This window comes from Eretmochelys imbricata, chromosome 13 (genome assembly GCF_965152235.1).
Source record: "Eretmochelys imbricata isolate rEreImb1 chromosome 13, rEreImb1.hap1, whole genome shotgun sequence".
Taxonomy (NCBI): Eukaryota; Metazoa; Chordata; order Testudines; family Cheloniidae; genus Eretmochelys; species Eretmochelys imbricata.
In genome coordinates this window covers 25,314,257-25,330,487 of record NC_135584.1, presented here as the reverse complement: position 1 = coordinate 25,330,487, position 16,231 = coordinate 25,314,257, and the positions used below count along the sequence as shown (strand labels likewise).

Genomic DNA, 16,231 nt, shown 5'->3' with positions numbered 1-16,231 from the left:
CTACAGAAACAGAATATTGTACAGCCTTAGGTTGTAATGTATCCCTTGGGAAGGGGTCACTACAGCGAACTCTCCTTCCCCACCCCAGCACAAGGCACCATATTGAGCCTGCCTTCCAGATGAGGAGGGACTGGAGCTCAATGCTGCTCTGGATGAGGCATAGCAGTCACTGCAGAGCAATGTAAGACATTGCTTTAGCACTAAGACAAGCATGCTGTTTCTGCAGCACTCGCAGGTCAGTGCAGATGGAGAAATCAGATATGGTTCTTTGGCTTGGTACTGCAGAGCCCTATCAGGCCAGTGAAAACAAAAATAAAGTTATTTATGATGAAAGCATTGAAACACCAATTCTGGGTAATTTGACCGAACAATAGCTGCTGGGGTATAAATACAAGTATAAATAGCTGCTGTGGTACAAATATAACTTGCAAATACATGTGAAGGAGGAGGGGGGCGGGGAGGTATAAGAAATAGCACTTGCATTAACTAGATGAAATTGAGCAAAGGAAGATCTAGGCAGTAAAACTTTGCTAATGGTGTTACCTGTTAGATTGAAATGGTCTCCCGAGAACCCTCATTACTCAACTCATTTAAACGAGACAGAACAAAAACACTAGATAAATATACACTAGAGAACAATCCTACAATGGCTGACGATAGTGGATGAGATTGCACGTAACTACGGTGGATTGATTTAAATCACCCGTTTTAATCAACTTTTCCATTGCTACTTCCATTATTTTCGAAAGAAAGGTGCATTCTCATTGGTGATATAACAATTATTTATTTGAGCAATTATATAGCTTAATATTTTCAGATTCTTAACTATACATTTTTAGCATGTTAGAAAATGCTTATTTACTAGGTAATTAACTTTTTTGCATCATTTGTGTCAAGCTGCATTAGGATGATTGCTGTTTTGTGAGTTTCATTAAATTCCAGTTTTTAATTTTTTTAAAAACAAAATAACCTTAAATGCTTTAGATGCATAAACTTCTTATCAAGATTATTCACATTTATAACTGAATGATTTATTAAACAGAGGGATTAACTGTAGCCAGTGAATTAAACTGATTATTTCAGGTCAGCCTGGGAAATTTTTCAAATATGTTTCAGTGAAAGTAACTGCAGCTTAAGTTCCTACTCGCCTAAGTCTCTTGAAAATGACAGTCTCCTAAGTTACTTGGACTTCAAAAAGTTAGAATCAGGGGGAAAACATCTTTCTTTATGCAGAAAAGCAGTCTTTAAATCAAAGTATTTGATAGAGGCTTATGGATTCAGCATATTTATTTCAATTATTTAAGAAATTATAATAAATGTAGTCCTTAATATTTTGTATTACATTGATTTCATTTTAAACAAGTTTATTTTTAAAAAAGAAAAGCCATTGATTTTTAACAGAATTTTTCCTATCTTATTTCTGTGACTGGTACGTGGTTATTCAAAGGCACAGTATCACGTCTCCTCTCACAGACAACACACAGGATTTTGCATTATACTATGCTAGTTTACCTCCTCAGTCTGAGCTGTCCTTGGATGAGAGAAAAATCACTGATACTTTACTTCAAGGTGACGAGTACAATAACATTGACACTGCTGTGGTAAGGCTAGGACAATAATAGACTAACATAAAACTTGGCTAAAATAATTCACACACAAAAGACTGTAGAGGTATTTTTGTAGGAAAGTAACACAGGAAGATTTATTTTGAACTACTATTGTGAAAGACTAATAAGTAGGTTATCGTGTTGGGCACGTATACAACAAATTCCTGAAGGAATCTAACTATCTAGAAAGAAACATGCAAACTGAACACAGCCTAATCCCTACTTGTTTAAAAACAAACACAAACAAAAAACCACACTGTCTGACACAAGTAAGAGTAAGAACTACAGGATAACAATGATAAGAATTCAGTTCTGAATGAACACCAGAGTCCTCACATGATTATTAATGAGAGATAATTAGTGAGAAGCAAAGAACAATTACAGGAAGAGTTCCAGAGATCTCAAACCACAAGGACAGTCAGTGAAAAATCTGACCTTATATCTCATGGCTGGCTTTTTGTTCTGAATACCAGGTGACTACTGCCCAAAAATTCAACTTCTGGTTACTAAACTGTTCAGATTCTCTTACACCAGGCTAAGCAAATTCAGTCTCTCTGCCACTGCAATTATACAGTGTTACCAGTGTTTACGTAAAGGTGTTATCCTACTACTCTGATCTGGTTATTTTAGTGTCAGAGCTATGGAATAGGATGATTTAGTAAAGGATATTCTTTTTCCATCGCAGCATGCTATTGCAGAAGTACAATCAACATGGGTTGGGGCTAGAGAAGGATGTAGTGATCACATGGTAGTTCAACCTACCTCCTAATTTTAAAGGCATCAAGCTAGAATACAGGCTCCAGACTCTAGAAGGCAAATAGCTTCACGTGGGACTTCTTCAACATAAGATGGCTACGTCCATCCAACAGGTGGTTATGTCCATGAACCAGAAGTTGCAGGAAAGCTAAGGAAATAAAAGTTGCCCAAGTACTCAAAGTGACCCTGGATGCATGGCATCATGTGGGTATACTCTCTCCCAATGGCTTGTAGAACGATGCCCAAGCCCACAACGAAAGAGCTCTGGCCTGGAGACCGAATATGCAATGTTTCTGGGCTTCCCAGATCTGCTTCTATAGCAGGCGCAGGAATCGGCTGGGGATCACCAAGTTCATTTCAGAGGACAAGATACAGAATTAAGAAAGCTGGCAAATTCGGGAAGAGGGGAAGAAAAATAAGCTAAATAAAAAAAAAACAAACAGTGCTTGGTTCCAAGACAGCATTTCATTCAGTCCAATAGCACTCCTTCTGGCAGCTCCACTACCACGGGGGCACAGTCATCTGGTTCAGCCTCAAAGTCCCATTTGAATTTCTTAGTTAGGTGGGCTTTAAATTTTTCTGCCTTTTTCCTCAGTGTCCTGTCAACGGTGGTGCTGCAGGTGTAGGAAAAAAACACCTAAAAGAATACATTAGAAGTCAGTAAGATAATCACAGAGGTGGCATAAATGCACGTTTTCCCTGCCTTGACTGGGGTCAAAGAGCCCATCTATGGGGTGGGCAGATTTCAGTTTCAGGTTAATCTGGCTTGAGAGGAACTTTAGTTGCAGGGTTTCAGAAATGGCCATGGGGCTACAGGCGGCTCCTTAACAAGGCACTGCAGTCTCCATCTTCACTCTATAGCCAAGATAAACACTGCCTTCATTCCACAAACTCAGCGAGGGTCAGGGCTCTTTTAATCTTTGAAAACAGACGAATGAGTGGAGTCCTGTTTCAAGTAGGGATATGCATAGAGTTAAACATACACTCTTTTGGAAGCCCCACCATATAAGTGATGCCATTGAAAGTGAATTAAACCTTTACTCTTAAGTCACTTATTTATGGGCTTCTCAATGTCCCATTCACAAAAGACAACAGCAGTGGAAGAAAAGGCCAGCTCAATGACTAGAGGTTGAAAGCCAAAGGGCAGCCACGAGACATTTTGTCTAAATACACTTGACGCAGCTTTAAACAGCAATGATACAGGCACTACTGCTGAATTCTAGGCAGGCATTAGAAGTAGGGACTGTGAACCTTGGAGACTTGAGCCTTTTTTTGTTTTAAGGGCAAAGTCAAAGACTTGGTCTTGTTTATTCTCTTGAGACCAAGTTTCCTGCAGGTAATGGTTTATAGCTGCTAAACAGAAGGAAGTGGACAGCAGAAAGGCTTAGAAGTACCAATCTCCTTCCCTCTAGAGAATGGGATTCAAATAAGATGACCGCCTATGAAAACAGCATGCCCTTCACAGCAGTTGCCCATACCATACCATCGCTGAGCAGCTAGCACTGTCAGCTGAGGAGAGACCTAGGCCCAGACTGAGGTGCACTGATGAAGCTTTTTTCTGAGGGGAGGAGGGAGTGTGCTACAGTAGTGTCCCCTTTGGCCCAGCAGTTTTAGTTTCTCACTGTAACAAACACTTAAAAAAAAACCCAGATATTTTAGGCAGATGAAACCAAATCCAAATTAGAACTAGCTGTTGCATGATTGAGAGCTCATAGCATGAGTCATAAGCATGCATCCTGACCTGGGGGGCAGGACCACCTTCCCTTTCTTTATGGCTAGATATGGAGCAGATCCCCACAGTTTTGTCTGCTGTAACATGTGACCACAATATGGTTCTCCAGCATTTCCAGTGTCTTAGAGGACAGGCAGGGATCTCCTGTAGAAACTGCCGTGGAGACTGGAGAAATGGAGGGCGTCCCCTAGAACACCTGTTTGAAAATTCAAATTTCTAATCATCATGCACATTACGGACATCCCCTGAAGATCCTTGAACATAGGTAGCTGCAACCTGAAAAGGCCCTAAAGGAGGGATTTTCTAATGTCTCACTTACACATAAATCCATTAACTTTTCACACACACACACAGTTTTTCTGTGGCACTTCAGACAGTTATTGCAGTGTCTGACTAAACAGGATTTTCAGCCTCAGAGCCCCTCTCTCCTCCTGCTTGAATTTGTGACACAGAACTCATTTCCACAGCAAATTGATGCTCTAAGCTAAAGAATTTCATTGCAGGATCAAGCTGAAGGTAAATCCCCTTTGGGAAGAATGCTGTTATTCAAAAGAGATCTATAGACAGCAGGAGAAAACACTGAAAATGAATGGCAAAGTTCATTGCTTTGTGTATAACTGTTTGCTTTTTCCTTGTTCATCCTACTGTGAAACTGCCTCTTCACAGGGAAACAGTAACAAAACTCTCCTATAAAATGAGGCCAGTATTAAAAAAGGGACTAACAGTGAGATTCTGGGGTTCTACATTTATCCCGCTCAAGAAGTTACACATCAAATTTGTTCTTATAGAAGCCAAAAAAATATTTTTTTTAAACTTCAAGTGCTGCAAAAACTCTATCTAGGCCTAGGGTATGAAAATCAAGCTGTGTTCTTTCTGCCTCTTCAACTACAACCAGGAATAAGGATTCTGCAATTGAAGCTTAGGGATAGGTTCCATGCAAGAGGTGGAATACAGTCCAGCTCCCATTCCCATGGTTTCAATGACTCTAAAGTGCTAGCAGGAATAAACTTGATCAGTGAAATGAGCGGACAGGTTCTGTAAGAAGCAGACAATTTTACCATGTCACTTTTCTGATTACAATTACACTTTAAGATTGTTCTCTGGTGCCAACAGTGCTGTGTGTTTTACCCAGGCATGTGTGGTAAGAGGTGAGTTCACTACGTATCTACATCGAACACATCACCAGCCACCGACAGTACCAGGAGGTGTGAGCCAGTACGACATCGTGCATCAACTATGAGAAAGGGACCGAGAGACTTTTTCCATTGGACCATATGAACTGGAACCATAAACTCAGTGAACATTAAATCTCACCAAATGAAAATCCATCCTCCTCATCATATCCACTCGTACTCCACACCTGAACATAGCCATTATATGAACAACATACCCCCATATCTCAATGTCTGTACTTTGACCCGTTAACCTTTTACCCCCAATCAGGGAGATTGCAGATTATGTATTCCTTACGCCACCCATTCCTAAACCAAATTTCACACCTTTTGATAATCTGTACCTTATTCCCTGATAACCAGAAATTTCTATGCTTAAACTCTGTACCATTTTTTTTATTTTAACATCTTAATAAAAATTATTAAATCTGTTCTTTTCCTTGTGTTCCCCTGCCTGTCTGTTGTATATCCATCTTATGCTTAGAATGTAAGCTCTGTTTGTTCTGTCTTTGTACAGCAGCTAGCGCAATAGGGCCCTGATCCATGACTGGGGCATCTAGGCACTCCTAGAATACAAATAATTAATCACAGTACTCCACCGGCACCAAGAACCAGACAGCAGTAATGTCAGTAGAGAACCTTTAGTGACAAAAAGCTGGCTTTAACCCAAACGCATTTTTCTTTTGTGCAGTTATGAGTGCAATGACCACCAGCAGTGAGCACTGAACCCAAGACCTCTCACATAATAGCATCAGTTCTTTAGCTTCAGCAGTATAGGCTAAAGCTGGGCTTTCAAAAAGGCCTAATGGAGGTAGGTACCCAAATCCCATTGACAGTCAACAGGATTTGGCTTCAAGCCGCTCCTCTAAAAATCCCACTCCAAGTCCACTAGCTGAAAGCAGTAGCAGGCTAATATTTTCGTACATGGTCCACCACTAGAGGAGACAAAGACATACTTTGCCAATGGATTACATGAGGAGCTGGGCAGGAAACGGTTTTCCTGTCCCCCAAGAATGAGATTTCAGAAAGTTTTCCCTCACAAATTGGAACAAAAAGCTGAAATCTCAAAATTTTTGTGAACTGAAAATCCAAAAAAGTTTCAGATCAGATCAGCAGAACTGTTTCGTTTCGATAATTTCAAAATGCTTAACGTGTTTTGACCCTTTAAGATTTTAAATTTTTTCACATTTTTACTGTATATTAACTTACATTTCTAAATGCAAATGGTTTTGAAATGGAAAAAATTGAACTTGTCACTTCAAAAATGTCAAAACAGAATGTTTCAACTTCGAAACAAAATTTAATTTTTTTTTTCAAAAACAGAAAATGTATCAAAACTGACACTTTCGGACCAACAGTTTCAATTCTGATGAATCAGCATTTTCTGGTAAACAACTTTTCATAAAAAAAATTCCCAGCCAGCTTTAGTTACATGAATATTTCCTATAATTGGCAACTGTTGAGGACGTGTATCCTTAAATCAAAGCTTTTGCTCATTCAAAGTACATCTACGTTGCAAAGAACCCCGAGGCAGCGAGTCTCAAAGCCCAGGTCAACCTCTGAGAATTGTGGCCACAGGGGTTGTTGTTTTTTTTAAAAGCAGTGTAGACGTGCCTTAACATTCTAAAACAGCTAAGCAATGCTCAGCCCATCAGACCACAGAGTTAAATTGCATACGTTGAACCTAAGAAGCTGGCATGGAGGGACATGTTGCAGGTTGGCTAATTTTCATTTTACCGTTTTATTGACTGTAAAAATAATGTTCATTTTAATACAACTGATTATGTTAATTACCGGCTTCAGAATGTTTTTATAGCAGTAGAAGGAAGCTTTTAGGAAGTTACTTTCAGTTTGTGGGGAACAGGCCTATCCTGTATTGTGACACTGATCGAAACTGCTCGTAAGTGAGAGTTGTTAGGAGCCGATGGAGGAACTCGCTACACTGAAAACAGCACCTCTTAGTTTCTAGCCAACTGAAATATTCTATAGCAGCAGCAAAATAGTCACAGATACAGAAATGTGACCAATCTGACAAGGGAGGAGGTGGTTGGTACACAAGGCCTACAAATCATCTACAGTACATCTTGAACAATTATTGCCAAAAATAAAAATCTTCACTGCTAAACACGCATGTATGTGTCTTTGGGTTGTTGTTTTTTTAAAGAGGAAAACTTAGAGGCAGAAAATGGAATTTTGTTTAGCTATTAAATCTTTATGAATATTTACAAAGATGTTAGCATGTTAAATGAAGGGGAGGTATTTTATAGGCACGTCCTTCAGATCTTGCTGTGCTGGATTATAAAGCCTTGCTGTGGCTGCCTCAGCACCAATGCAGACTTTTTTGCATTCTGGGCAATTCTCTCTAAATTCCCACTGGATAACAGTCTGATTCAAGGCAAACAAGTAAGCATCATACAAAGCCCAAGACAAGGGGGATGGGGAAGGGTCCTCTTTGATACTGCCAGTGCTATAAGTTCAAAAAGGGCTTCACTCCAACTTCTTCATGAACAGAATCATCTGACAATTTAAACCAATCTGAATCAGTGTCAGTGGACTTTTAAACTGCTACAAAGGAAAATTTCAATTACAATGTGTCAAATTCAGAAAGTTAGATCCCCTTGCACTCAGGCAAACCCCCTTACTAATGTTTAGTGTAAGGGAGTCTAATGCCTTGCCTACGTTAAGAAAATGTGTACTTCTTCAACTACATTGATTTACTCACACGGGCAGATACCCCTAATACAGATATACTGCATCAGAATGGACTGGAGCTTAACTCTCACTTAAGATACATAAGGCCAGTGTTAATTGCCTAGAAGGTACAAGAGATTTAGTGTCCCCGCTCCCACGCCTTCTCCGGTTTGCTGCTTTTCTTATTACACTGCTCTGCTGGTCCTGCTATATATGGGTTAACTCCATTTACGCTTCCTAAGACTCCCATACACACAGTCTCAATGGGTCAAATTCAGAGGTGATGTGTAAGTGGGTTGTGTGTGTAAGCAACGTGTAACACAAAATTTTGTGGGGGTGGGGGGAGAGGGGAAAGAATGTATCTTACACAAGGTTATGTTCCCCCAGACTCCCTTCTGAATTTGGTTGAGTCTGGCTTTGTATGCCCACTCATTTCTCATGAGAATCCTCATACATCTGTTTCCCAAACCACCTGCACAGCTGGTAACTTACCTGTAAGGTGCTGGTTAAAAAGTTGTCTTGGGAGACTATGTCCACAAAGAAGTCAGCTGGGATTTCACTGAGCTGGTGGTACAGGACAGAAATAAGGTTGGTGTAGAGGACCTGATGCTTCCCTATGGCATCCTCTGATCTGCACAAAACATTCAGAAGTTTTTTCCAGTGCTCAAATGCATCATACACGTTCCCAATCAGGAAGCAGATGAAAGCAAACTGCAGCTCGGCTAGAAACACCCAGTCAAGGGAGGGCATGGAAAAAAAGAGACAGGGAAAAACTTTAGTCATTCAACCCTAAGTGGAACAGAGGATTATATTACTCTTGTGGACAATGTCGATTTTTGCATACATTCGCTGGGTTTGTCTTGCTGACATACAAATAGCTCTCTGTACTCCTCATGGCTATATTAACAGTCATCAGTCCTCCAAGCACTGACCACTCTCCACCCCCTTGACTATATGACTGAGAAGCAAGCATAGCACAATCAAAGAGGATATGTTATAGCAATGACCATTAACCTCATCATGAGCATTCATAAATGGAGTCTGAAAACAATCTCACTACCAAGTGATTTCCAGAGACTGTGCTCTGGTGTTTGGGTTGTCAAAAACATTATTTCTGTCTATTACTGAAATATTACAACACAAAGCCAAGACATCATATCAAGATTTTGTGGTCTCCTGTGACTCCATTTAAACACAATCTTGCCTCATAGCTGCTAGGAGGGAATAGTGATCTCTCTCTGGCTCTTCTTGCCTTTCCTGAGCCCACATGTCCAAAAAGAGGCAGCAAGGAAATTGCTGCTGCCACCATAACTAGACAGTGGTGTGGGTACCACAGCATGGACACAAGGAGACAGGCGACAAGAGCAATCTATGATACTACGTGCGCAGAAGACAATGTGATATTGCCATTACAACAGCTCTGCTTTCCTAGGCCTGGTCCATGCTTAAAAGTTAGGTTGACATCGCTATGGTGCTTGGGGTATGAACAATCCACACCCTGGAGAGCTGTAGATATGCCGTCCTAACCCCAGATTATGCTAAACTGATGGAAGAATTCCACTATTGATGCTCGAAGAGGTGGATTACCAACAGCAATGGAAAAATCCCCTCCAACACTGTAGGTTAGCATCTACACTATGACATTGCAGTGCATAGCCCTTAGTATAGATGTGGCCTTATTTTGCCAGGCAGGGCTCGGAATTACCAGATGTTTAGACACTCACTTTGCCAATAGTGTCGCCTCATGCTTCTTGCAGAGCACTAGGAAACGGTAGCTAGCTGGGAAGGACATTAGCTATTTTTACCTCCTAGAATATTTCAGAATAGAGTTCTGCTTTTTTAGAAGGGAGAGAGAGTTAACACATAAAATGAGGAGGACATGAGAAGAATTTCTAGTAAATACCAAGCATCCAGGGTTTATCTTGAGGGTAACAGTGTCATCTCATCTTGGTTTCAGAGTCCTCAATAGAGCTGGCATTAACTTGTAGCAGACATTGCCATTGTTTCCAATGGAGTTAGCAGCTAATTACAGCAATTCTATTGAGGGTCGCCAGCTGGTAATTTCTGATATGTCATTAAATAATGCATGTCACATTCTTCTGTACAATGAGCACAGTCTTTGTTCAAAGCTTTTCCTCACAACAATCCCCAAATCCTACCAGAAGGCGTCACCAGCGGTGCACAAGAGAAGGTTTCAACTTCCTATACTTGCTTCTTCCCTGTCTTTCTGCCACTGCTGCTCTAATATGGGAGGAGTGGGGGAGAGAAAAAGCTTACCATGTTCAAGATTCCCTGCTGCTTAGTTATTTTAATGAAAACTGGAATTTAACAATAAATGGCTACAGGTAAAGTGCTGTAGCAGCCAAAACCAACTGACCAATTTCTGTATGTCACAATGATGTCCTATTTGTCGCACTTTCCTATTTCTAGGATAACCCATTTTCTCTATTCCTAAATTGAACAATTATGTTGACACCCCTCTAGAGTGACCAGATAGCAAATGTGAAAAATCAGGACAGGAAGTGTGAGGTAATAGGGGCCTATATAATAAAAAGCCCCAAATATCGGGACTGTCCCCATAAAATCAGGACATCTGGTCACCCTATACCCATCATGCTGCAATTAATGATTTCAATGCACTGTTGAAGACCCCAGGGCATGGCCACTAGTTAAGTCAAGGGGATGGAACGCCATAAGGGTTGAGGAAGTCTCCCTGCTGAAGCCCTAAGGGCTTCTTCTTAACCCCCTTTAATAGAATTCAGGCCTGGTTGGTTTGAGTAAGCTCTTTTGCTCTTAAAAGAATGTTGTAGCCGCAGATAATGCCTTATAGTGTAAGGTTTGCTGATGCCAAGTTAAAGATAGTAGGAGATCGTTACAAGGCCAGACAGACTGTGCTGGTTGTTTAAGTTGCTAGGAATGCTTGTTAGAGGTTACAGGAAATAAACATTGTTGTAAACCATATAAGGAAGGCAGAGTATTTGTGCAAAGTTTTAATTGGCTAATATGTAGTGCAGTAGCGTTAAGGAATATAAAAGTGTGTGTAATGACCTGCTCTGGTGTGCAGGATTTGAGATTCTATTCTCCCTGTACCTTGTTTGCAGCTGCAAATAAACTTTTCTGCTTCTCCACCCGGTTGTGATTATTGAGTGAAACACACCGGGTAACGAAACCCTGCTGTTGTTTTGCCTCTCGACACTGGGTGCCGGCAACAGCATTGTAACTGCACCATCCAGCCTGTTCCCAGTGATCACCTTTTTCGATTAAAATATGTATAGATAAACATAAGGGTGGTGGTTTACTTCCTCTTAAAAAGCGGCATTTTTGTTTATTTAGTTAATTGACAGGTTGCCAGGAGAGGTGGAACCAAACAATGTACAATGGAGGAGAAGACCCCAGAGACCTTTGTGCAAGGAACATTAGGGGAAAAGAGACACACCCATAGCAATACTAACATTCCACACACTGCTCTGAAAATTCATGCACAGTAAGTTGCACTGTAAAGCACTTTTCATTTAAGGATCTCAAAATGCTTTACAAACATTAAGCCTCAAAACACCCTGTGAGACAGGGAATGTATTATCCTTGCTAATTGGAGGCACAGAGAGGCTAAGAGACTTGCCAAAAATCCAAATGCTAATTTATAGGCAAGAGTGGAACTAGAATCTAAGTGTTCTGATTCCCAGTTTCATACTATAGACCAGGGGTGGGCAAACTTTTTGGCCCGAGGGCCACTATCTGGGTGGGGAAATTGCATACAGGGCCATGAACGTAGAGCTGGGGCAGGGGGTTGGGTTGCGGGAGGGAGTGCGGGGTGTGGGAGGGGGTGCAGTGTACAGGAAGGGGCTCAGGGCAAGGGGTTGGGGCAGAGGAGGGTTGCACGAGGGGGCTCAGGGAAGGGAGTTGGGGTGCAGGAGGGGGTGAACAGTGCGGGAGGGGGCTCAGAGCAGTGATGCAGGGAGAGGTGTGGAGTGCAGGAGCTGGCTCACGGCAGAGAGTTGGGGTGCGGGATGCAGGAGGGGTTCGGGCTCCGGCCCGGAGCTGCTTACCTGGAGCGGCTCCAGGGTAGGCTCCGTGCCTGCCTACCTGCCCTGGCCCCACACAGCTCCGGGAAGCAGTTGGCACCATGTCCCTGTGGCTCCTGGGGGGGGTGGGGGGGAGAAGAAGAGGGCTCCACACATTGCCCTTGACTGTGGGTACCTCCCACAAAGCTCCCACTGGCTGTGGTTCCCCGCTCCCGGCCAATGGGAGCTGCTGGGGGCGGTGCCTGGATGCGACGGCAGTGCATAGAGCCCTCTGTCCCCCTGTCCCCCAGGGATGTGGTGCCCGCTGCTTCCTGGAGCGGTGTGGGGCCCGCAACGCCACGGCGGTGGCAATCCCACAGGCCAGATCCAAAGCCCTGAGGGTCCAGATCCGGCCCACAGGCCGTAGTTTGCTCACCCCTGCTATAGACTATAATGATTGTTGGACACCATTCTTGCTGTTAAGCGTTCAAGGCTGTTTACGATTACTTTGTTTCTGAGGACAGCCTTTATACTCACCAAGCACATCCTGGGGCTGGCTGGAGTACTGCTTGTTAATCACTGTTTCCAGAGCATAGCTAAGGTCCATGCTATGCCTGGTTATTTCCTCGGGAGTAGCACCATCAGGGTACATCTGCTTTGGCATCTCTGTGAACCGGATCTCAGTGCCAGCCTTCAGCTTCATTTTGGGCAGTCGGGCCAGGCCTTCTGCGTAGCTCTTACATTCTGAGTCATATCGGGGCAGGTTCTGTTCAGCTCTGTCTTTGGTGTGCTTACCAGCCAGAACCGGCAGAACCTCTGAAAAGGCACAGATCTGTCCACTCTCTGGCTGCAGCTTCTTCATCACTGGTTCACTGATGAAGTTAGTGAGGGAGATCCATTTCTTGAGGGTCTCATATGGGTATGGCCCAAGAAACTTGTCCATCTCCTGGAGGTTTGACCTCATTATTTCAATCTCTTCTTCAGATGCTGGGGTGAGGTCCACTTCCTCATTCGATGAGTTCCAGTGCAGAATCTGCAAGTCTCGCTGCTGCAGGCTTAAGAAGAAGCCAGTACGGGGACCCGTCTCTTTGGTGTTACACCTGTTGACAGAACTATAGTGGAAGAAATGGATACCTGGAGGGATCATCTTGACTCCCCGGAATCTGGGGCCCACACGCCAAGTGTTGTAATCAATGCCGAACTCTGTCCCCTCAGGCATGTTCAAAATGACAACTGTGGCACCCTCAAAAAAGAGTCTCTTGGCCAGGTCTGGATCTATCTGCATCTCTGCCATCTTGTCAGCTGCTCCTTCAGTTACGTCAGGCCTCTCTACCAGGAATCTAGGATAGGGCAAGCACATTGCACGTGTACTGCATAAACACACAGATGCGTCCATCCAGCATATTTTATTAAAACCTTTGCAAGTTAACATAGCCTGATGCTGTGCTTCTGGACTACCCTCCCTGAGGCAGGGCCGTTTTGATGTCTGTGCCTTGCACAGTAACGAGAACAGCTAGTGCTTAATAAATGACAGGCCACAGGTGCCGAGGCAGGCAGCCCTATGACCCCAGCCCCTGAGCTCAGAGCAGCACCTCACTGCACGAGGCGAGGCGAGAGGGGGGAAAGCTAGAGCAGAACCATGATATTCGGCAGCTAGGCAAAGTCCTAAAAACTTACCAGCGAAAGCACAAGAACTACGCACAGCCCTTCCAGTGCGGATCGTGGGAAGCATCACAGCCTACAGCCCCGTGATACGCCGCTCGCCGCAGCGCGTGTCAGTAAATGAGAAGATTTTACAAGGCGTAGTTATAGAAATACTAGGCAGATAACCCTCCCCCCCCCCCCGGCTTCCCCCTTCCGGTCTGCCCCCGACCCTGTGAACCCTTCCCGGGTACAACCCCGCGGCGCCCGTCACCCGCCGGGGACAAACCTACGTTGCTCAGTCAGGGCGTTAAATCCTCCGGCCCCGGGCGCTGCGGGGGCGGGTCTCAGCCGCGCTGCGCACCTGGGTCCCGCTCCGCGCCTCACAGTCAGCGCGCGAGCGCTGGGCCCGGAAGAGCGGCTACTTCCGCCAGCCCAGCGGGTCCCACCGGGAAAGCGGCCCGGGCAGCCCCCTTGCCCCCGCCGAAAGGGCCCCCCCACGCTCCAAGGCTGGCGTTACCAAGGTGACTGATTTCAAAGTAACAGCCGTGTTAGTCTGTATTCGCAAAAAGAAAAGGAGTACTTGTGGCACCTTAGAGACTAACCAATTTATTTGAGCATGAGCTTTCGTGACTGAGTGAGGGAGGCCGCACGTGTCAGGGGCCCTGACTCCATCCGCCATGTTCTTAGCGGCGGTGGAGGGTGTCTAGCTAACGACCCGGCCGCTGATACCTTTCCACAGCAGCGACAACCACATCTGGTCCAGGGCCACTGACTTGGGCTGGAGCTGGAGCCTGGGTTCTGGGCCCCTCCCCGCTCCCGGGCGTTCCTACCTGAAGGAGACTGAACCTCCGCCTGCTCCTTGTGAGAGGGGTCCCTGAGGAGGGAAATAAATTGGAGCGTATATCCCGTTTCCGCAGCGCTGAGTACCCAGTGGTCTGAGGTGATCCGGACCAAGCACTGAGGAAGTGGGAAAGGTGGTGTGCAAATATGGGGAAAATGAAATCTGGCATCCTGGGAACCTATCAAAAGGCCTGTTTAGCACCCCTGGGTGTCTAGATGGGGCAGGCATTGATACAGAGGCAGGAGGAGGAGAAGGTCTACCTCTGTAATCCCTGCTCTTCTTTCTCTGCAGGTCTTGCTAAGGAGCCAGGACAAAGTACCAGTGCTGTGGGCAGAAGTGCTTTCTGGGTGGGCCTGGAGGGTACAATCCAGGAGACTTTAGAGTTGCCCTAGAGATCTTTAAGCAATGAAGCTTGGAGTCCGTTTACTCCAAAAACAGAAAAGACCCTTCAAAGAGCTGATCCTGTAAAGTCTGTTGGACCTCTGGCAGAAGCCCCAAGGATTGCAGCCAAGAGCTCATGTGCAAGGCCACTGCAGAAGCCATTGAGTTAACCTGCAGGGAAGAAGAGCTCACTACACATTTCCACTCATGGATTAACTCTGAGAACTCCTGCCTAGTTTCCTCTGGCAGCATATCTCTAAACTTTAAAAAGGAGTCCCACACATTAAAATCATACCCGAGGGAGTTTGGGGGCAGCTGGGCCCTTTATACTGGCATGCAGTGACGTGCAGCTGCAGAGGGCCCTGGAGCCACCCCAGTGGGTACCACTGAGGGGAAAATTTCCAACAACTGCACGGGCTGCATGCACACCGAGGGTGGAATCAACATGTCCCCTCACTTGAAGAACTACCTTGAACAAAGACTGTAGCTTGTAAAGTTAGATCTGAGCCATTAGAAAGCAAATTTTAACTTTTGTTTGCTTGTTAGCCTCGTACTGGTCTGGGTTGGACTCCAAAACGTCATATCCACACAGCATTAATAATACACCCCGAGCATGAAACATCTCCAAAATAACGTTTCAACATAAATATTGTTAATAATTGCATGTCATTGACTTGACTAGTAGAAATCCACTTGTGGCTTTCCGTCATGCCATCCATCCTAGTCCAGGGAAGAAACAAAGACAAAACTTGTCCTTCTCCTACAAAGAAACTCTTCAGGGACAGGTTTCAGAGTAGCAGCCGTGTTAATCTGTGTCCGCAAAAAGGAAAGGAGGATTCGTGGCACCTTAGAGACTAACAAATTTATTTGAGCATAAGCTTTCGTGAGCTACAGCTCACTTCATTGGATGCACCTTCCAGCCCACTCCTAATTCCCAAATGGATGGCAATTTTACCCATCTTGCTCTAAGTTTCGATCTACCTACTACATCCCATCCAACCTCTTGGTCCCAGCTTGCCCCATCTCCAGGCTTGGATTCAGTTGGTACGCAATGGTTCAGTGTACTAGCACCTCTGTCAAACTGCTACCTCATTCTCCAGAATTTCAGCTTCCAGAAAACTATTTTATTCCTTATGTAAGAAAGAAGGAGGTTCACAGATCTACACAATTTACTGTATTGTCTCGTTTTGGTGCCACAAGTGGTTGGTATTTGGTATTATAAGCCCACAGGCCCCCCTTCCAACCCAATCAAATAGGAGCCTGACCCAAGAAGCCTAAGAAAGCCCATGGACATATTCAAGCCACACCAAGGGGGAACCACCAGCCCAGTGGAGCTCAGAGAGCACGCACCTTCATATTTTGAACATTGTAGAATGTAGTGTGAGCAGCATCTCATTCTGGTGACT

At 44.4% G+C, this 16,231-nt stretch overlaps 1 protein-coding gene across 3 annotated transcripts; it reads right to left on the bottom strand.

The window, feature by feature from the left end:
* Positions 1-768: 768 nt before the first annotated feature.
* Positions 769-14,029, bottom strand: AAR2 (AAR2 splicing factor). Of its 3 annotated transcripts, none has more exons than XM_077832173.1 (4): positions 13,894-14,029; positions 12,497-13,299; positions 8,451-8,680; positions 769-3,000 (listed from the first exon to the last, which is right to left on the bottom strand). In XM_077832173.1, exons 2-4 carry the CDS (start codon positions 13,251-13,253, stop codon positions 2,833-2,835), a joined length of 1,155 nt encoding a protein of 384 aa, XP_077688299.1. In that variant the 5' UTR covers positions 13,254-13,299; positions 13,894-14,029; the 3' UTR covers positions 769-2,832. The 3 variants fall into 3 exon arrangements, with proteins under 3 accessions (XP_077688299.1, XP_077688301.1, XP_077688300.1); XM_077832175.1 differs by having other exon boundaries at positions 13,890-14,016; XM_077832174.1 differs by lacking the exon at positions 13,894-14,029 and adding an exon at positions 13,637-13,772.
* Positions 14,030-16,231: the final 2,202 nt, after the last annotated feature.